We start from the raw sequence: 20,092 nt of genomic DNA, 5'->3' as shown, positions 1-20,092 counted from the left end.
TGTTTCTCGTTGATAGCACCAACTACATGAGTTGCCACCCAACTCCTCCTTATGACTTGCCTAATATTCCCGGCATATCTCATCCACAACATGGCTTTTTCCATGCCAAATGATACAAGTGCAGTACGGCTTATATGTAAAGCTTAACAGCAGGGCCAACTAAACCCAAGTCAATATCACATAAGCCTGGCAAAGCCAACTGGAACACACAGGCAAAAGATAAACCAATGAAGTGCAGAAGTCTTTCCCCAGATGACAACACCTACAATAGCTCAGAGATCAAGTGCAATTGTATAGACTAATTATGAATCTGCAGCTAAGATGTGCTGGTTGCTGTAAAAACATCAGGGACCAATCAACATATGAAATCTGGCGGACAAGAACATGGTTCAGGACTCTAGTATTGGTACAACCACAATAGAGCTGTCAGATGCACAACTGAATACAGGTGATCCCACTAAAACTGGAGTGCTGTTGAAATATGAATAAGAATCCTTTAACCTGCTAAACATATTCATACATGCCATGGACAAGCGACTACTGTAGATAATTTTCAGTTATGGTCACCGAAAAAGAGATGGTGCATCATCAATACATCCTTCATCAGGCTGTCATGCCGTCCTCAGAGGCGGAGAAACTAGTATGACTCCATCACCTCGGACAAAAAGAAATGGAACGGTCCGCCTGGTGGACTGTAAAAGAAAAAACTAATTAATTATCAGAGGGAATTGAACAGATCTGTAACTAACAACTTTGAGATTTAACTAAGCAGATATATCAGAAGATGAATCTTTTAATTTGTCAAACTTGAAAATGTATGTTTTGAGAATAACAACAATAACTTGTAATGTCAAAACTATTTGGTGTCAACTACACAGACGTTTTACAATCATTAATTTCCATACAAAATAATATCTATCAGTATCTTGATCTAATTATACAGAACATTAGATATAATGGGGCAGAAGAAAAATGTTACCACTGTTAGTGATGGTAGAACAACATAATATTGTTGAACAACAATCCTATAGGAAATAGATAGCCAAATTGTAAAGGTGTAACCACCTTGAAGAGATTGGAAATTCTGCTTGATCAACGTAGCTCAAAGGAACAAATAGTTAGAGTGGTCCACCTTGTGATGTAACCGAATCAATATTTTTCCAAGGCAATGAGCATGTACCTGACCGCCAAACCATCAAACAATCTGCCTGCTGCTTCCTATCTACTCCACAAAAGTTTACATGGTTTGAATGAGTGTAACCTCATTTTTCCTTTCTCCCATCCATAATTTCCACCTCATTCCTTTCAAGGGCTAAAGTGTTTCTCATGTATCATGTGCTTGTGTTCCAAGCATGCAATTCACACATGTGAATGGATGTGTTTGTGTGTGTGTGTGCACGCACGCGCGCGCGTGTGTGTGTGTGTGTGTGTGTGTGTGAGAGAGAGAGAGAGAGAGAGAGAGAGAGACGAGATATCCTAACAAAGATGCACTCTTTTTTTTTTTTTGACTTTTTGACAGAAACAACTCAAAGGAAATGAGGGGCACCGATCAAAAGCCTCTCCTGGTAAAAGGAAATCAGGATACACTGATCAAAAGTCTCTCAAGGCTTTGTTTACTGGCTTGGGCTTGCCCTCTCTTAATACAAGTCCATTCCAGCCACCCGCTCTCTTTCCCGTTTTGACTCTCCCTTCAACATGCAGCCTGCAGTGTTGCCACCATATATATCACAGAGAGAGAGAGAGAGAGAGAGAGAGAGAGAGAGAGGTAGCAATGGCCACCCTCAGGCTTTCATCAGGGGCTTCCCAAAAAGTTGATCTAGTGTCTGTTCTTGGTTGAGGAAGCAGCTCATCCACATCTAGTGCACCTCCAGCTCTGAAGGCCTGCTTCTGATGGTCTTGTTTATGCTGTTTGATCTAAAGAGATCAATAATGGACACTATACCACAAGCAACATTAATTTCAACCTTTGAAGGCAAATGATGGAGTTGCTGAGACACAGAATTCCTTCTTTAAGCAGATAACCAACAAATTGGACCAAGGCAAACCACAATTCAGATTCAGTGTCTAGGCATACTTGCTCAAGGTAAGCAGCCTCATGAACACCTGGGCAAACCACAGTCCATCATCGGTGTCTAAGCACGCTTGCTCAATGCAAGTATTCCGACACACTTGCTGAATGTAAGTATTCCGACCATGTGAGAACCTATTCATTGTTCCTCTGTCCTTATCTGAATCTTCTGGCCATACTGGTCCAGTACAAAAACTAGCGATTGTCTACCCCTGATATCATCCAAGGAACAAAAGGGTCTGAAACCATAAGAGCATTAGAAGCTTGAATGAAAGTTAACCATCTCCCCCCTTGACCCTGCTTCTGCTGTCAAGGCCTCAAGATAGTCCTCTTCAATTCCAAATTACCTCACATCTGATGCTTTTTTAAGGTTTCTTTTCCTTTTTATGGGTTTTTTGCATTTGGCTTTGATTCAAAATAGTCTTGCAACTACTTGGGTACTTTATAAATTTTACTTTCTTTTAACCTTTGTTTAAACAATAAAATTACAAATTATATGGCATAATGGTTTCGTCTTCTTTTTCCAAAATCGATTAAGCTTGATCAGAATCAAATAAGTAAAAATTGTTAACTTTTCAACATAACATGCCATATCAGAATCAAAGCAACGTGCTTGGGCAACCTTGCCCATTGATATATCAGTGTTCAAAACAGAGATACAGGTACAAGCAGGAGTGACTTACCCGAACAATCTCTTCATAAGTCTCGTCATCAATTTCTACGTTAGTTATTATCTCTTCAACATCCCCAAGTATCATATTTAAATGTTGATCATAAGCCTGAAATGAAAAGAAAACAAATGAACACTTGCATTACTATTTACTACATTAAGAAGATATTTTGGATAGCATATTCAAGACCATAATCCAACTATAGATTCATGGAAAGGTGGAAAAGTTACGCCAGACTGTAAGAATTTCTGTTGAATTAATAACCATATACAACCCAAATTTAAGCCATCCATTAAGAAGCAATATTTGTCTTGAAAATCCAAATATTTACATTAAAGATTAACGGTGAGGATAAAACAAAGAGAAGATTTTGCACCTTTAAAGAGACGACAATATCAATTGGCCCATGACATCAATAGACTTTAAAACAGGTGTATTAAAAATACATACGACATCAATTATTTATATAGGTAAAACCATGGAATGTAGGGTATGGTCTATCAAAAAGGCAAAACCGATGGAGTCATTATAAGTAAGGATTTTGAAGAGAAAAAAAGAGAGGTCAAATTGATGTAATCAATAGGGTGGAGAACACAAACACAAATGAGTTGTGTCAAATAATAAGTTTTTTCTGAATGATACATGTTACCAAAATTATTACTTCTAGAATCTTCTTGTTCATCTATCTTAATTATATGCTCAACTCTTCTCTTGATGTTGCCAAAAACTTATACTGCAAATATTCAATCATAGTCCTATATAGTCTAATACCCTTATATTAGTCACTAGTTTGCATGTTTTAAAAATTAGTCTCAACTGAACTATCATGGAAACAATTTTATTAGAAGATAGCATGTACTACACAAATCAATCTTGCTTATGCGTTTGTAAGTTCATTTTGTACCTAAGTGAAATAATAAGAACTCAAAGCAGATCCTTGATGTAAGTTCACCATGATATTCCTAGTCTATATTTGGTGAATTCCGAGATTTTATTTATACAAAATGTCCTGGTTCCCATGCATAATATTTTGAGCATATCAAAGGGCCCTCACACAACCATGGAGATTCAAAACCACAAACCTCAAGAAACTAGAAACTACAACTCCGTATCCTACTTTTTCGAGGACGTTCACTTGCACCAGTGGAAAAGCAGCCAAAGCAATTCTTTGCCATCAAGAAAACTTGCCTGGTGCTACCACCAACCAAGATGTGTAATCTCATCCCATGACTTCCTACTGGAATAAATATTCAGGAACCCTGACACTTATAAAACACAGATCCTTTCGACGCTTCGCCTGCAGCATGCAAGAGTCCAATTCACATATGTAAACCCTAGATTACTGCACCCGTAACAAAATGGTAAAGAACTAGGGAGAAGAACAGCATTGATTGCAAACTAAAAGGGCAAACAACAGCCATGGGACATGATGTCGATCTGAAGCATAAAGCGAGAAAATTGATCGGATCATATATATATATATATATATATATATATATATATATATATATATGGAGAGAGAGAGAGAGAGAGAGAGAGAGAGAGAGGTTTTATGTACGTGAAGCTTTCCACGGAGCTCGCGATCGGACCGGAGCTTGACGTAGATGCGCTCGTCGAGGCTGAGCCTTATGAGATCGAGAGGCTCCTTCACGGCGCTCTCCTCCTCGCTGGCCATCGATCTTTACCTACCCCCGCTCGCCTCGCTCCCTCCAATCGTCCGGCGGCCGAAACCCTTTCGCGGCACTTCCCACGAAATGAGACATAAGCCCAAGCCCAAAGTCCATGACCGGCCCAATTAAGCATCTCGGCCCAGTCGTAATCCTATATGAAAAATAATTAGTGTTTTATATCTTGTCGTAAAAATGATTTAAAAATAAAAATAATTTCCTTTTTCTTGAAGGCAGCAAATGCATCCAACAATTTATATGTATCGTCAAAAAGATTTATATCATGAATTTTATATATTTATGAAAACATAAATTCTATCATTTAAAAATTAATTTTTTTTATTTTTTACCGACGTCATTTGAACCTATCGATTCTTGAAAATAAGATTTGGATATGGATTTGTATATTGACATTAAAAAAAAGGAAGATAAAGAATTTTAACTCATGACCGTCTCTATATTGAATATAAATAACAAAAACTTAAGTTGTTAAGAAAAAAATTAATATATACTTTTAACACTATCAATATCATAAAATCTAAATAAGTGACTTTGTGTAAAAAAGAAGTGTTATAGATTTTCTGATGATCATCTTCTTCTGATAATCAAATTAGTGACTTTCTCGCGGATATTCAAAATGTCAAGAAAATAGTAATAGAAAAATTTAAGATTAAGAGTGCTTATTCAAACGAAATCAAAATATTTACATTCCTTAATTAGTTGGGATTACCGACTATATGATTGCTTTTTCCTTGAACTAATGATTTCTTGCAAGACAAAAAGAAACACCAAAGAGTTGGTGAATAATCCTTCTCCGATATTTAAGTTAACGATGATGATGTTCTCGAGGGTTAGGGATTTAAAATGGTAAAGCAATTTCAAGAGTCATTTGTGATAGTTGGGATATCGCTTTCACCCATGTCATGTAGATGAGTTAAATAGAAATAAGAACTATTTGACATTGGTTATGCGATCAGATCAAATCTCATTGTGGTCTGCATTCAACTTGACTGCTCATAAACTTTAAGATGAAGCTGAGTGGATGGATGGATGTTGTGATCTCATCAACAACCTACTTCCTGTTATTAAATCAACACTAAGACATAGCTTTCTTTATTAGAAATCTCACAACTATTTGATTTGGCTCCACTTGGTTTATATATTCCAGTCTTTTGATTGAATACTGTGAGAAGCCACAATTTTTGTTCCTTGAACCTCCAAAACACTGTTCAAGTGAGCAATAAATAGTCTTGTGGAAATCTTTAACATTGATTGATGAATACAATCACAATGCAAGGAAATGGATATCTGTCACCTGTCCACCACTAAGAAAGAAAGACATGTTGAATCATCATCATCATCTTCATTTACATCCAAGCAAACTAAGCACATGTTATTCAACTAAAACAGTGGCAACACCTTCAGCCACCATATTTGACAAGCCAACCAGGTGAACTAAGCAAGTATCCAATCCACACTGGCATCCAAAGAGAACAGATAAAAGAGTTTTGGCAGCATCCATCTCCATATCTTAGATGAAGGTGGGGAAGGAGCAGGTTGAGGAAAAGAAAATGCATGATGATCCAAGCTATGATGTTGATGTGTGACATCCTCTCATAACCTCATTGAATTTGCTCCACAGTTGATATCTTAATATCTTAAAACTAATAATGTCTTGGATCAATATTTGTGGATATTTCATTCTAACTACTTATGACAATTCCTTTTGGTTTTCATTTTCTAAAATCATGTTTGAGAATTCTGACCTTCAGAATAGTAAATCTTCTTTAGTACTTTTAATTGTAAGTATTTTTTAAATCATAATTACATTAAGAAATAAGACTACTTGAACGATAAATAATTCAAGTATATTAGCGTTTGGTTATTTAATAAAGTCTTGGTTGGGAGAAAATATAATGATATCAAGGAAAAAAATAAGAAAAATTATTTAAAGATTAAGTTAGAGTGCACATGACTTAAGTTGGAAATTATACTTTGATCGAAAATTTGATTTTATTTTTCCAATATATATAGGTAAAGAGTGTCGAACCATTTTTTTTTTATCAATCTTTTTTTTTTGTTTATGTTTGATTGTTGATTCATAGGATTTTTTTTGTTTATGATATATTTGATGATTCAATTTTGATCATGATTTCATCGTATAAGTAAAGGATAAGTCTTAGTATCATAATAAGATTATTTTTTTATGACTCGAATTATCATGGTTTGATTTGATATGGGTTAGGTCAAACTATGATTTTGCTTATAACGAACTTTATGCCATCATTCAATTTCAATAGAAGCTTTAAAAAGGAACGAAGAAGGACTTATTATTATTTTTAGGGTTTAGTGCTTAGGGTATGTTTGAAGAGAAGTTACACTTGAATTGATCATTGGAAACATACAGCAATTGGTGGAATTCTTGTCCAAATTGTCTAGCAGTCAAACTGGACTTGAATTGTTTGATTGTGATCTGAATACTTCATCCCTCAGAAGAGCCTTCAATTGTAGGAATCCTATTTGAATGAAACTTGCAACACAGGTTTGGCTACCAGCTTGTGGACCCTTCCATGTCATAATTGGGTTAGGTGATGTCCCATAATAATATATATCCACCTTATCTGTTGAGTTGCATCATAGAGATACCTATTAAAGGGGGATTTGTTGAGGAGAATTTTTTTTTGACCCTGTGTGCAAGTCATCATGGATGATAAAACCATGAACTAAGGGTACATCATGATTAAATAATATTGAATAGTTGTTGGTCAACATGAATAATGACAATGAATAGGATTACATAAATAAGGGAGGTTGGTTATATTATCAAAGACAATTTGGTGGGATTTTATCTTCTTTTTCTTTCAAGTTGTCTCATGCACATGAGTTTGGCTCTTGGAATATAAATTAACCAATGATTTAATCATTCCTCTAAGTTGACTGGTACAAATTATAGTATTTGAATCATTACTGAATCCATTATTGTTGTTATTAGATGTAATTTTATTAAGATTTTCTTTCTTATTATTGTTAAATATCTAGTTATTTTTTAGTATCTCTCAAGAAAATGTTTGAAAGGCAATTGGATTAAAACAGACTATCAGCTTATTATACTTTGGTTTAATAACCCAATTTGATGGATAGTTTAAAATATTTTGATTAATATAACAGTTTTAGCCAAAAGTGTCAATGTAATCTTTTGATCTTAAATTACTCCAAACATGAACAGGAAAACTTATATATTGGCCAACTTGATACATTGTAAAAAGACATCTTAGATGTGGGGTTATGATTTTCTTGCTAATTTTTGTTCAAATAAGTTTGAAGATGAATAAATAATTTATTTTTTTTTAATCTATTAGATAATAAAATAATATTTAAATAAAAAATATAAGAATTAATGATGATGAGTTATTGCTAAGATGTAGAGACCTTAAATCTGAATGGAAACGAAGGATTGTATAACGAGGACAACTTTTAATGTGCATTCCAAACACCTTTTTTTCCTTTTTGATGAGATCCCATCATTTTTATGGTGAGTACTTCTTGCTCTAAGGATGTTATCAGATGGTTCCATGTAGAAACTGTATTTGAATCCAATATACTTATAGGTCTTAAAAAGGATCAATGTGATTAGCATTCAATCTAATAATGTTAATATATGATCATTATTTTTCTATTACTCGGGCCTTAACATACAAAATATGATCGATGACAAAGCGTTAATCAGATATATTGCATCAACATACATCTAAAAATAATATTTTCTTATTAATCTATTTAGTATTATGCAATCGATATATAAAATCAAAATTGTCGTTATATAAAGTATTTTTCATTCTAAACTAAATTTAAATATTTTAATTTTTTATTTAAAATAAATGCAAACTAATTTGATCATTAGAAAGATCTTGTTACATATATTATGATATAGTTTTTATAATTATATACTTATATGAGATACATTTATTTTCTTCCTTTAAGTAAACATTTTCAGAAACATATCGATAAGATTAATTGTATAACGGGTTTCGGGTTATCGGGACTGATCAATATCACTACATAAGACCAGCAAACATCATAGTGAAACCTTCCAAGCCACTCAAACCAATTCACTAACTGCTGTTGTCTTCTGTGTCTGCACTCAAACATACCTTCCACAAAGTGCTCAAAGAAACAATTGATGATAGCTTGCAGGAATGACATGTTGTGGCACACAATTGATAGCTCTCTCTCTCTCTCTCTCTCTCTCTCTCTCTCTCTCTCTAACAATCTTTATCATGCTAAACACATCCTTGTTGGAGTCTTCCAAGAACAAAAACTATTGGAGTGATAGATAACTCATCAATTTGTCTCAATGGATATGAACAACCCTTCTGCTCTTACTAGTTTTTGTGATCTCCCTTCATGTAAGCAATCCACCTCACATGCACCTGCCAAGAGCAAAACTAAAAGAACTGCTCCCATGTGTCATCTTGCTATTCCACTTGGCTGTAGTAGTCTTCTGAGAATAGATTAGACACAATAGCTTGCCAACTAACTGGTCTTCTAAGAAAGGTGTAGACTATGGGAGAAGAAGAAGCCTAAACCTCTTCCTTCTTTAAGAGAGAGACAAAGACAAGCAACCAAAATAAGGTCTGGGAATGGAATCTCTTCAGAGCACTGTGAAGGATTTTGAAATTTGATTATGATAAATGAGTATCATATTTCATAATATAAATTGATGTTTTAAATATTTAATATTTGGTAAGTGAAACTGATATATTATACTATTAGTTTATCAATTCTATTTATTAAGAATTAATTTTTTTTACAGATATCATTTAGTTTAATTGATTAAAACTAAATGTAAGATTAGGGAATATAATCCTATCTACGCCACTTAACCTATTGTTACAAAAAATATACATTTTCTTGAGAGGACAATATTCCTTAAAATTAATGTGACATTTTTTTGTTTAGAACCTTAAAATTAATGTGCCGATACGAATGCCAATTGTACCATAATTTTCCTACCTAACCATGTCAACATAAATCAAACAAAAGGAAGCCAAGTTTGAACCACTCTACTCCTGCAATCGATAGTTATCGATTAGATTTGGCCCAATCTTACTCTAATCGAGTTGTCCTGTCACGATTACAGTGAATTGGAAGTGATAGCTTTACGTATGGAAACGTATACCGCCGTGAGGAGTATTCGTTCCATGGACGCATTACCATTTGCTACCGCGGGTTTCGCTAGAACTAATGGGCCCACCGACCCAGCCCACGGGCCCACCGGCAGATTCCTTTCACAGCTCGACGTGCGGCGCTGAGGTGGCGGCGCCTCCTCCGACCAATGGGGCGGGGCAGGTCGGCGCGCGCACTTGTGGCGGGCTGGCCCACTGCTACCCCACGCCATGCGTTCCACGTCAGCCATGGGAGCCGCATCATGGACCACTGACCACTATGGTATGTGCTGCCATCCCATCACATCGATGGCATGGGCATGACATAGTGGGATCCCCACAAGCGCAAATCACTATAAATTCTTGCTTTTTCTCTACTTTTTTTGAAATTATTATTTTTCTTTCCACCAATTAATTATTTTTGTGATAGTAAGTGAGAGAAATAATAATTAGATGGCATAAAATCGCCGATTTATGGGCTAATAGTAATCTGGAAGCTTCGCGCCCACGGGAGGGAAACAACCGGAGACGTTAATGATTGACGCCGTTAAGGGGCGGTGGCTCGTTACGTGATGGGAACCGAACGGTAAGTCAACCCCGCCCGACGACGGAGGGGGATTAAGAGAGTAACATAATGCCGTTGCCCTCGCCTCCTCCCCCTTTTCTCCACTCCCCCGCCCCCCGCCCCACGCCCCATTGCCTCCTCTTCGACTGGATTGAACGAAGCTTTGGGTTCCGTCTTCTCGGAGGGAGAGAAGCAAGGGATCGATCGGGCCGGAGGCGATTCGTTTCGTGTCGTCGGATCGAGGGCGAGGGGGTTTTAAGGCGCCGTGCTCCCGGGTTTCCCCTTGGAGGTTTTGCCTTCCGGTCAAAGGAATACGAAGTACTCGGGCCTGCGTAGCCTTGGGTTCGTATGGATGTGGGCGTTTGTGCATTTGTCGGTGTTGGCTGTAGCTCGTCGGTGGTGATTTCTGTGGATGCTGTGGTAATAATCGTAGAGATTCATGAAACAGCGCCAATTTGGGACCTCTTTTTGGGCGTTAAAGCTTTGATTTTGGAGTCCTTTTCTTTGCGGTTTTGTTTAATTGATGTTCTTTTCTGATTTTTCTTCAGATATCTCTTCGGAAAAGGGCTTTCTTTTTGTGTGATTAGGGGTTATGATTTCTTTAGCTAGGTTTAGTCTCTGCGAAGGGGGAAAATTCCGTCCTTTTTGGTTTCAAGGCCTCCACTGCGACCCTAAACCCGCAAGAGCAAAAACTAGACTAGCCGTTAACTTTGAATCCGTTCCTCTTCCTTGGGACATGTCTCCTTTCTCATACCCGTGCTTGTTGCACTCCAGTTCGCACCTTGTGGCGTTGGATGAGGTTAGTCTACGTCTGCACCTAGTGCTCGGAGGCGCTATGAAGCGGGAGATTTTATATGAAGAAGAGCATGATTCGTTTTTATTGTTCCTTTCGTTTCTTCTGCCCACTTGTAAAGGCGTCAATTCTCATTTCTGAGGATTATTTTTGGTTGGTTGAGATAAGTCGTCCATGAACATTGAACATTTAGATGGTAGCACTTTTATTACTTCATTTTATAGGCTTCTCTGAGTTCATCCAATTATTTTTTTAGGTTGAATTGGTTTCTTCCAAAAAACAAACAAAAAAGAAAATTTCATGATCAATTCCCTTGTTTTTTTGGGTCTAATTATCAAGATTCCATGCTTAACACAGATTTAAGTGCATTGTAATGCACACAGGGAACATGTTTTAGATAAATTTGTCATTTTTGAAGTCAAACAAGGAAAATTGATTTGTTACTAGAATAAAGGTATAAACAGAGCAGCTATGTTGACTAATAGGCAACAATGAAGGATCAAGGATAATTTTCAAGCATATGTAGTCCAGTAACTTATCATCATGACATATGGGCATGCTGTCAATGCCATATCTTTGCGGTTGACTTTCATTCTATTCCCTGCTTTAGGCGATTTATGTGGTTTTTCAATTCAGTTGTTTGTCTTCTTTGAACACTTACAATTGTGTCAATCTCATCTTTTGATGTCTTGTTACAAGTTGATCTTTAGACATTCAAGGCTTTAATGCACGGTTCCATTTTTGCAGCTCAAGTTTTATTGTGCATATTGGGTTTAGTATGTCAAAGCTTTCAAATTCCTAAATAATAAAAGAAGGAACCAGTAAGGTGTGAACTTTACTATTTCACCTTCTTCCGATACTTGTTCTGCTTTAGATCCTATCCTCTCAAAGATATCTAGAGAGAGTTTTTTTTTTTTGTTTCTGCAGGCAGTTGAACGCACTTCATCGGAGGCTTTTTGATATCACACCACTAGATATCTACTTCTGGCTCTGTTTTACTGCTTGAATTAGACTAGATGTCATTCCGTAGTATAGTTCGTGATGTCAGAGATGGCTTCGGGAGTTTCAGAGATGGCTTCGGGAGTTTATCAAGGCGGAGTTTTGATGTGAGGCTTTCAGGGCTAATTGGCCATCGGAGGGGGAAATCCCAATGCTCTGTGCAGGAACTACATGATCCATGTCCCGTGGTCCAGCAGAGTCGCTGGGCTAGCCTCCCTCCTGAGCTTCTTCGTGATGTGATTAAGAGACTGGAGGCAAGTGAAAGCACATGGCCATCGCGCAAGTATGTTGTTGCCTGTGCAGCTGTCTGCAGAACTTGGAGGGAGATGTGCAAAGAGATTGTTAAGAGTCCAGAGTTCAGCGGGAAACTCACTTTTCCAATTGCTTTGAAACAGGTAGTCTTTTTGCTCTCACCAGGTTTTCACAAAATTCAGCCGTTTGTGTCATTTATGATGTGTTAACTGAGATCCTTTATTTCAATGTAATTTATTTGGCAACAACAAATGCCTTCTTATCTGACAGGTAAACCTTGCTACCAAAAATGATCTCATGGGATATGGTGACATAGGAATTACTTACATGGTGATGATTTATTACCTTCTTAATGCCTGCTATCTTTTGCAGCCTGGATCTCGGGAAGGAACCATTCAATGTTATATTAAGAGGGATAAATCAAAGTTAACTTATCGTCTCTACTTATGTCTTAGCCCTTGTAAGTTTGGTTCCATTTCATCTATCTTAATTTCCAAAGGTGTTTACCGTTCTTTTGAATTATGTAAAGTTGGCTTCTCATCAGTTTTTCTGTCGGAGGAATCTTCTTGCATTAGCCATGTTTTTCCTGCCTGTTCAGATTACTAATCAGTTCCACTTGTCCTCCATCAACTATTCTCCATTAGATGTAACAGCAGCATTTACGGTTCCTCTTATCCTTTTCATGTACTGCACAAAGACCAAAAATAGTGCTGGGCAAGTTTGGCATTGTAGTTTATTGTTGCATTTGTTCTATGCACGTATGATCTCTCTCATTGCTTCTTGAGATCCCTTGTGTCAAGTTCTTGCCATTTGTCATGTGCATGGGCATGTAGAACACGTTTAATTTTTGTGTTACACACTCATTTGCGATTTATTCTCGCTGTAGCTGTTCTTGTTGAGACTGGGAAGTTCCTCCTATCAGCCAAAAGGAATCGTCGGACAACCTGTACTGAGTACATTATCTCAATGGATGCCGCCAATATATCAAGGTCAAGTTACAGCTATATTGGAAAGCTGAGGTACTGGATTTGAAGCCAAATTTTTTTTCCTTGTTAATACGTAATTGCCATAAACCTCAGTCTTAATGCTTTGTTCTGAGATCTATATTCTTCCTGCTGAAACTGTAGGTCAAATTTTCTTGGCACAAAATTTGTAATATATGACACTCAACCCCCATACAACGGGGCAGCCCTTTGTCCACCTGGTCGAACAAGCCACAGGTTCTCCAAGAAAGTCTCTCCTAAAGTCCCTTCTGGCAGCTACAGCATAGCTCAGGTTACCTATGAGCTGAATGTCCTTGGCACACGAGGGCCACGACGGATGCATTGCGTCATGTACTCCATACCTGCATCATCACTTGAACCTGGTCGCACAGTCCCTGGCCAACCTGAGAACCTCATTCCCCGTTCCCTGGAGGACTCGTTCCGCAGCATGTCCTTCTCGAAGTCCTCCATGATGGACCGTTCCATGGACTTTAACAGCTCACGCTTCTCCGATATTACTGGAGGAACTCAAGAGGGGGAAGAGGAGAATGAGATCAAAGAGAGGCCACTGGTGCTACGAAACAAGCCTCCAAGGTGGCATGAGCAGCTGCAATGTTGGTGCCTCAACTTCCGCGGTCGAGTGACTGTAGCTTCGGTGAAGAACTTCCAGCTGATATCAGCGGTGCAGCCTGCTGCAGGAGCTCCGACACCATCGGAGCCACCAGCACCATCCGAGCATGATAAAATTATACTTCAGTTTGGCAAGGTGGCAAAGGATATGTTCACCATGGATTACAGGTATCCACTGTCCGCATTCCAGGCTTTTGCCATCTGTTTGAGCAGCTTCGACACCAAGTTGGCTTGTGAATAGTAGAACAGGATTGATTGATGAAAAATGACTGAATAGATAGGATGAAATTTTCAAGATGTGTTTGCTGTTTCACGTCGATTCTTCCTGGTTGCTAGTGTGCAAGCTGTAACCTGCAACTGTGTTTTGTTTCAAGGTATATATATCCTTCGTCTATTACAACAAACTGCCCTAATTGCTCCTGCAAGCTCTGCTGAATTAAGAAACTGGTAAAACCCATTCGGATTCTCTTAACTTCTTTTGTTTTGTGTTGATCCATTCGGTTGTGCGTGCATATGTGTTTGATATATTGAATCGGTTGCTCTTTATAATGTGAAATCTGGCAACTTGAGTTTAGTTTTCAGTTCATTTGTGTGGCAAAATGAACTGCTTCGCCCCCTTTCTTTCATGACTTATCTGTAAATGGCTAGTCAGATATAGAAGGGGATCAGCCCTTGCTCTGCAAGATCGTGTCTCTTTTGGGTAATGTTGTTGGAATAGGCATTGTTGATCGCACCTTTGATATGGATGACATGATTTCTTTGGGCCCTGTGGATGGTGGCCCTTCTGAAAAAGAGACATAGCTTGTGATTAATTCGATGGAGGGCAGATTTATGGCAAGGGCAGAGCACAAAAACCAATAACGAGCAGCTGGTATGCTAATTGGCTTACCGACTACGACCCTCGTATAGCTGCTGTATGTATCAGAAGAGCTCAAAGAGGATGGGATGCAATTCTTTGTTGGGGAAAAAGGTGGAAGTATTTTTGAACTGCATATGGACTTGATGGCACATTGTTGATAGGAAATGCGTCGTTACTCACAAATTGGTGGTGTTAGTATGGAAGTCGACTGTCAATCCAAATTATTCGAACTCTGAATCTTTGTTCGGAGCAAATCTCAAGAAGAAAACAACCTATGCCCTCCTAAGTCTAGTACCCGATATATAGAATAACAAGTATCGAGAGGAGAGAGGAGAGAGAAGAACCTGTTGATAGGTGCCTTTTTATAGCCTTTTTTTTTTTTCTGCCAAATTGCTGTCTACATGTCAAAGTCCTGATTGGGTGAATATTGCCCCAACTAGGTGGATAGAAAATGAAAACCTTCAATGTGACAAGAAATTAGCAGATTGCATAAAATGCTATATTATTAAAAATATTAAGGTGAAAATAAATGAAGAACAAACAGGCATACAGGGCAAGAAAGCTACCTGGGAATCCTCCCAAAACTGAACAGGAACAACACCTAAAAAGGGTATGAATTAAAACCATGGAAACAAGTTTGAGAAATCAGATAGTCAGGGTTTGTGAGTGGTTAGCGTCTGTTGCTTATTTATGTTTCTTTCTGTACGATACCACTCCTTTTAATGAAGATAATATAGCTAAACAATGAGATGATAACACAGCCATCATCCTTCATGACGCCCAAATGTTGTTCTACTACCTGTCCTGGATCGATGGGTTCTCTTTATACACTGCAAAAAAATCCACTCAAAAGGATCACTGGAAACAGATCTCCTGAGTCTAACTTTGATACCCCCTCTCTCTCTTTCTCTCTCTCTCTCTACCACTCCATAGAGCAAGTTCTTCGCAGAATTCGGCGTGGTTTTTTCATCTCAGTAACTGGTACTATGTTTTCCAAAAGCTGCAAAACAATTGTAAGCTATTAACTTCATTGTTACGATTGCAAACGTAATAGGCAAATGCTTAAAAAGAATATTTTTGACACTACTGGCCTTTAGTATGTTCTTGGGTAAATAGCTTTTGAGTTCGGATTCAACTAGCCCAACCAGACAGCTCAAGACAGATTAAGAGACATGATAAGTGCAAGCTTCATAAATCAGTAAATTTCATGATCTTGGATATAAGTGCATAGGTAAATATGAAGCAAAATGAACAAAATTCTAAATTACCAAAAAAAAGAACCAACATATTAGATGCCTAACCTCATCCTACTTCTACATATATTACTGACACTGTCACTTTTATCAATAGCAGTCAGATAGAAACCAGAAATATAAAGATATCATACAGAGGAGACCAATAAGGACTTAAGGTGAGCCCACACCACGGTTGACGTTACTGAGAAGGCAAGAGTCTTGGAACTAACATGTCAGAATATCAAATACAAATATAATGTAATAAATCAAAATTTTTATAAGATCAGAAATAAATCCACGACACATTAAAAAAATCCCAAAATGCTCATATTAAATATCTTAAAATGGAATTCTATGAGATTATTTTGGGCATTCATACCAAGAAGTACATATGCTTTCCATAGAAAGAACCTTTACATTGATGAAATGTTAAAGAAATCAAAATAGTTGCAAATATCTTATTAGCATGCATGTGGTGTATATTAAAATTGTATATCATGTCACATAAATAAACATGGATGATCATGGTAAATCATGCAATAGCTTACATGTCTTAAGCTTCAGCCAAGTTTTAATATCGTGTTGGCATATCATCTTTCACTAAATTATGAAATAGGCAAGTAACAGAAACATCATTGCAAGTGTATCCTTGCACACACATACACAGGAAAGACAACCCATGGTGTTTTCATTATGTTTGGTTTGGTCGGTGAACTAACTTTCATAATTTAAGCAATTCCAAAGTTACAGGCTAGATAAATAATAGAGTGAAATAAGAAAATAATAAATCAACCAAGAAAAGAAAAATTACATCAGGTTTTTCCAGTCTTTTTTTTTTTTGCTTATTTAGAGAAACATAGTTTTGGTTTTCTTCACAATATGAGTAAAGTTAGTTTACAAGACATGTATTCTTACCTTTTCAATTTTTTGATGGTTTTGGATAGAGCTATTGACGTAAATGAAGTTAATTCACCAACCAATACATTGTACAACTACCATGTTATTTCGCATGTTGAATATGTTGTCTTGAATAAAGCTAATAAACAATGTCATGCATCAAACTGAGACAAATAAGATACACATGTTAACTAATATGTAGCATACAGGTGCATGACCCAGTCTAAAAGAACCACTGACCCAATAACTCAGATGCCTTAAACTACATGGCATTTGTGCTTAAACCCAAGATTTCAATGGTAGGCATATTCGACCCAGTGAATCATTATATAGCTTCACCCACTTAGTATACAACTCTACCGTTAAGGCCCGAAGACTAATACAAAGCCTGAATCATCTCCTAATCGGCATATGAGATATACATGCTCCTATTGTCACCATTAAAACTAGTTCAAGTAAAAACAAAAAAAATCAAAAGTTGTTTTCTATGAAAACATAGTAAGGTAATAAATTGGTTAGCTTACAGATACTAAAATTCCCATGCATCAGAATCAGTAGAATAAAATTATTCTTTTTTTATGAGCAGGGCCATAGACATAACATAATGGTTATAAATGTGTGTAAAAATAATTCAAATAGAATGAGTCTCTTCAACATGGGACTTTAAACTGATAAACTCATTTGTGATGGGAGAAACAACAGGGAGCACTTTGATTTCTGTTGGATGCTCATACCTGCTTAACTCTCATCTTTTGCTGCTGCTCCTGCAAGTAATAGTTTAATCAGAACCCATTGTAAAACAGAACAACCTGAACATTTATATGAAAGCTGTATTTAGGTTTAAAGCCTTTAGATTGTTGCATAGCTCAAGATCATGTCATAGCATCAAGAACACTTAACTTATAGAAGCTGATCACCCATTCACTTAGATTTTGTTGCCCAAATCTTTGGTTACTATAACCAGAAGCTTGGTCTTATTAACACTCCCAGAAAAAGACACATCAAATCTTTTTCGGTAGTAAAACAGTATCAGCAAGTATTGCATGGTATATGTTGGTAACCATACAACATGATCAGGTAGTAGATATCGCCTTACCTGAGATCTCAATAGCTGTGCGTTTTCTTCCTCCAACTGTGCGACTAAAGATTCAAGCTCAGCAATATAAGCCTGAAAACAACAAATTCCGAAAGATCAAATATTTAGCTCGCTACTGCTTAATTGAGCGATCAGTTCAATAGATCAAAGACCTGCTTCCTCTCCCTCGATCTAGCTGCGGACTCCCTGTTCTTTATCATCCTCTTCTGCCGCTGTAGCGCAGCCCTATCCACCGGATCCAACACCGATCTCTTCTTCCCTCTCCCTACCTTTCCAACACCCTCCGCTCCATTCCCAAGCCCCAAAGCAGGATTCTCCACGGGCAACTGTTGCGGCTGCCCCAACCGATCCCCCACAACCGGATGCGGCTGAAACGCCACCTGGCTCGATCCCGACGGAACGCCGACGTCGTCCTCCCCCACCGCCCCGGCCCTCGCCAGGAAGTCCTCCAGCGTCATCTCCGATCCGGGTCCGTCCCCGCCGTCCGCCTTCCGGCCGGCGGTGATCTCCCGCCACACCTCATCCACTGACTTCTCGCCGACGCTCTTCGGAAACGCGAAGCTACCCTGCCGGGACACCGAGACTCCACCCTCCGCGCCGCCTGCGAAGGCCACGGGGTTGTCGCCGCATATGTTGCGGAAGAGGTCGTCCATGCTCATGGAGCCGAGGTTCTTGGTGAGCTCTCCGCCGCCGCTGATGGAGCTCTGGAGATCGGTGACTGGAAGGGAGCAGATGGAAGACTGGCGCGTCAGATCGGAATTCGCCGAGGAGGAGGACGCCATCACCCGCGAGGACGCCATGAACCGCGGATTTCGATCTCCAATCGCTGGCGATGGGGGTTAGTGTTAGGGTTTTCGGAGATCTATTTCTCCCTTCTCTCGATCTCTCACTCTTTCTCCGTCTGTCGGGAGAGGGGGAGAGAGAGAAAGCGCGAGCGAGAGAGGTCGTCGTCTCCGCGTGGTATTCGCGGAAGAGACGGACCGAACTCGAATTTATTAACCTTTTGAGGGTTTCTAAGAAAATGATATGTAAGCATTATAACCTCAAAGGAAATATTGCATATATATCCCTTTAAAGCTAACAATTTACGCAATTGCTCTTTAAGTTTGACATGTATATCCCTAATGATATTAATTTCTTCAAAATATTATATACCATTCTTAAACTAACAATTTTCATATGTATAGATAAGTTTAGGAAAAGAAGAATATTTGAAAGTGATTGAAAATAATTTTTATGTTTAAAATCTTAATAACTTCTCAAACCTGGTTGTTGAATTTTATTTGATAAATGCTATATAATAAATGTGTCATTTTTGAATTAACATATGGGAGTCCTTTAGAGATAAACAGGACTCGAATTAGATAAATGTGAGGGGGTTTATTGCAAAAAGCAGTAATAACAACAAAAGAGTGCAACGCCGTAACTACGGACCGCCGGACCGACCACTCTCCTACCCTTTCGCAACAATCGATGGGCCCCGACGATAAGGTTCCAATCGAAAACGAGCACTGACGATGGGTGGCTTTCTTTGGCTGTCGCTGTTGTCGGTCGACTTTTATGGCGTTTACTATCGACGGTAAGGAAGGGCTAACTAAGCAGGCCCGAAACTGTTTGGATGTTTCACGCCCCGTAGACGATCTCCACAAGGGATCACCACGCGGGCCCCACCTTCCGTCGGTGAGTGAGGAGAAGGTCTTCGGGAAGATCGCTGGGGTCGAATGCTTTGGCTCTCGCACTCCTAAAAAGAAAGCCTCTCTTTCCTCCCATGCTTTGATTAATAACGCAAGCGATAATAGAAAAGTGGGTGACAACAGCCTTTCCCGCAACTTCGAGGGCCCCACACCAGGAAAGAGACAAAACTAAGTGGGTCCCACGAGAAGGTCGGGACCTTACCACGTTCTGTTTGGGACCTTTATAGTCTTTTTAGTTGGGTGAGTGGGTGTTGTTCCGTTGGTAGGATGCCCGAAAATAAATAAATGAGGTATTGACATGCAACGATACATCGACTACATAAATAATAAATTAGCATCCAATCGAACTGTACATTTAATTTAAATTATATGTGGTTAAAATCTTTTAAGACTTCTCCTTTTGAAATTGGTCTCCCAATATATAATTTTATAATAGTTAAATAAATAAATAATATGTGTATAAAATAATTTAAAAGTTATTTATCATCACTGCTACTGCTGCTGCTGTGATGACTTAT

The 20,092-nt window shown here is 38.3% G+C and overlaps 3 protein-coding genes across 8 annotated transcripts; 1 reads left to right on the top strand and 2 right to left on the bottom strand.

Moving 5' to 3' along the window:
• Positions 1-268: 268 nt before the first annotated feature.
• On the bottom strand, positions 269-4,465 carry LOC135584999 (sm-like protein LSM3B). Its single transcript, XM_065136697.1, has 3 exons — positions 4,298-4,465; positions 2,752-2,847; positions 269-692 (listed from the first exon to the last, which is right to left on the bottom strand). Exons 1-3 carry the CDS (start codon positions 4,412-4,414, stop codon positions 612-614), a joined length of 294 nt encoding a protein of 97 aa, XP_064992769.1. The 5' UTR covers positions 4,415-4,465; the 3' UTR covers positions 269-611.
• A 5,756-nt stretch (positions 4,466-10,221) lies between these two features.
• On the top strand, positions 10,222-14,197 carry LOC135629367 (tubby-like F-box protein 8). Of its 4 annotated transcripts, none has more exons than XM_065136634.1 (6): positions 10,223-10,478; positions 11,677-11,755; positions 11,857-12,323; positions 12,553-12,640; positions 13,067-13,199; positions 13,308-14,197. In XM_065136634.1, the coding sequence occupies exons 3-6, from the start codon at positions 11,946-11,948 to the stop codon at positions 14,032-14,034; spliced, it is 1,326 nt and encodes a 441-aa protein (XP_064992706.1). In that variant the 5' UTR covers positions 10,223-10,478; positions 11,677-11,755; positions 11,857-11,945; the 3' UTR covers positions 14,035-14,197. The 4 variants fall into 4 exon arrangements, with proteins under 4 accessions (XP_064992711.1, XP_064992698.1, XP_064992706.1 ...); XM_065136616.1 differs by having other exon boundaries at positions 10,223-10,556; XM_065136639.1 differs by lacking the exon at positions 11,677-11,755 and having other exon boundaries at positions 10,222-10,478.
• Positions 14,198-15,237: 1,040 nt separating this feature from the next.
• Positions 15,238-18,896, bottom strand: LOC103979102 (bZIP transcription factor 12). Of its 3 annotated transcripts, XM_018823599.2 has the most exons (5): positions 18,033-18,896; positions 17,881-17,952; positions 17,519-17,548; positions 15,744-15,804; positions 15,238-15,652 (listed from the first exon to the last, which is right to left on the bottom strand). In XM_018823599.2, exons 1-4 carry the CDS (start codon positions 18,678-18,680, stop codon positions 15,784-15,786), a joined length of 771 nt encoding a protein of 256 aa, XP_018679144.1. In that variant the 5' UTR covers positions 18,681-18,896; the 3' UTR covers positions 15,238-15,652; positions 15,744-15,783. The 3 variants fall into 3 exon arrangements, with proteins under 3 accessions (XP_018679144.1, XP_064992727.1, XP_009393411.1); XM_065136655.1 differs by having other exon boundaries at positions 15,238-15,804; XM_009395136.3 differs by lacking the exon at positions 15,744-15,804.
• Between the last annotated feature and the right edge of the window lie 1,196 nt (positions 18,897-20,092).

Source organism: Musa acuminata, chromosome BXJ1-3, assembly GCF_036884655.1.
Source record: "Musa acuminata AAA Group cultivar baxijiao chromosome BXJ1-3, Cavendish_Baxijiao_AAA, whole genome shotgun sequence".
Lineage (NCBI taxonomy): Eukaryota > Viridiplantae > Streptophyta > Magnoliopsida > Zingiberales > Musaceae > Musa > Musa acuminata.
This window is presented reverse-complemented; position numbering and strand designations above follow the sequence as displayed.

Coding starts and splice junctions, on each gene's coding strand:
- LOC135584999 (XM_065136697.1), bottom strand. CDS start 4,414: ATGGCCAGCGAGGAGGAGAGCGCCGTGAAGGAGCCTCTCGATCTCATA. Junction 2,848..4,297: donor AGCTCCGTGGAAAGCTTCAC/GTACATAAAACC, acceptor TTTTCATTTCAG/GCTTATGATCAACATTTAAA. Junction 693..2,751: donor CTTATGAAGAGATTGTTCGG/GTAAGTCACTCC, acceptor TTTCTTTTACAG/TCCACCAGGCGGACCGTTCC.
- LOC135629367 (XM_065136639.1), top strand. CDS start 11,946: ATGTCATTCCGTAGTATAGTTCGTGATGTCAGAGATGGCTTCGGGAGT. Junction 12,324..12,552: donor TTCCAATTGCTTTGAAACAG/GTAGTCTTTTTG, acceptor TATCTTTTGCAG/CCTGGATCTCGGGAAGGAAC. Junction 12,641..13,066: donor CTACTTATGTCTTAGCCCTT/GTAAGTTTGGTT, acceptor TTCTCGCTGTAG/CTGTTCTTGTTGAGACTGGG.
- LOC103979102 (XM_009395136.3), bottom strand. CDS start 18,680: ATGGCGTCCTCGCGGGTGATGGCGTCCTCCTCCTCGGCGAATTCCGAT. Junction 17,549..17,880: donor CACAGCTATTGAGATCTCAG/GTAAGGCGATAT, acceptor TATTACTTGCAG/GAGCAGCAGCAAAAGATGAG. Junction 15,653..17,518: donor AAAAGATGAGAGTTAAGCAG/GTATGAGCATCC, acceptor ATTGTTTTGCAG/CTTTTGGAAAACATAGTACC.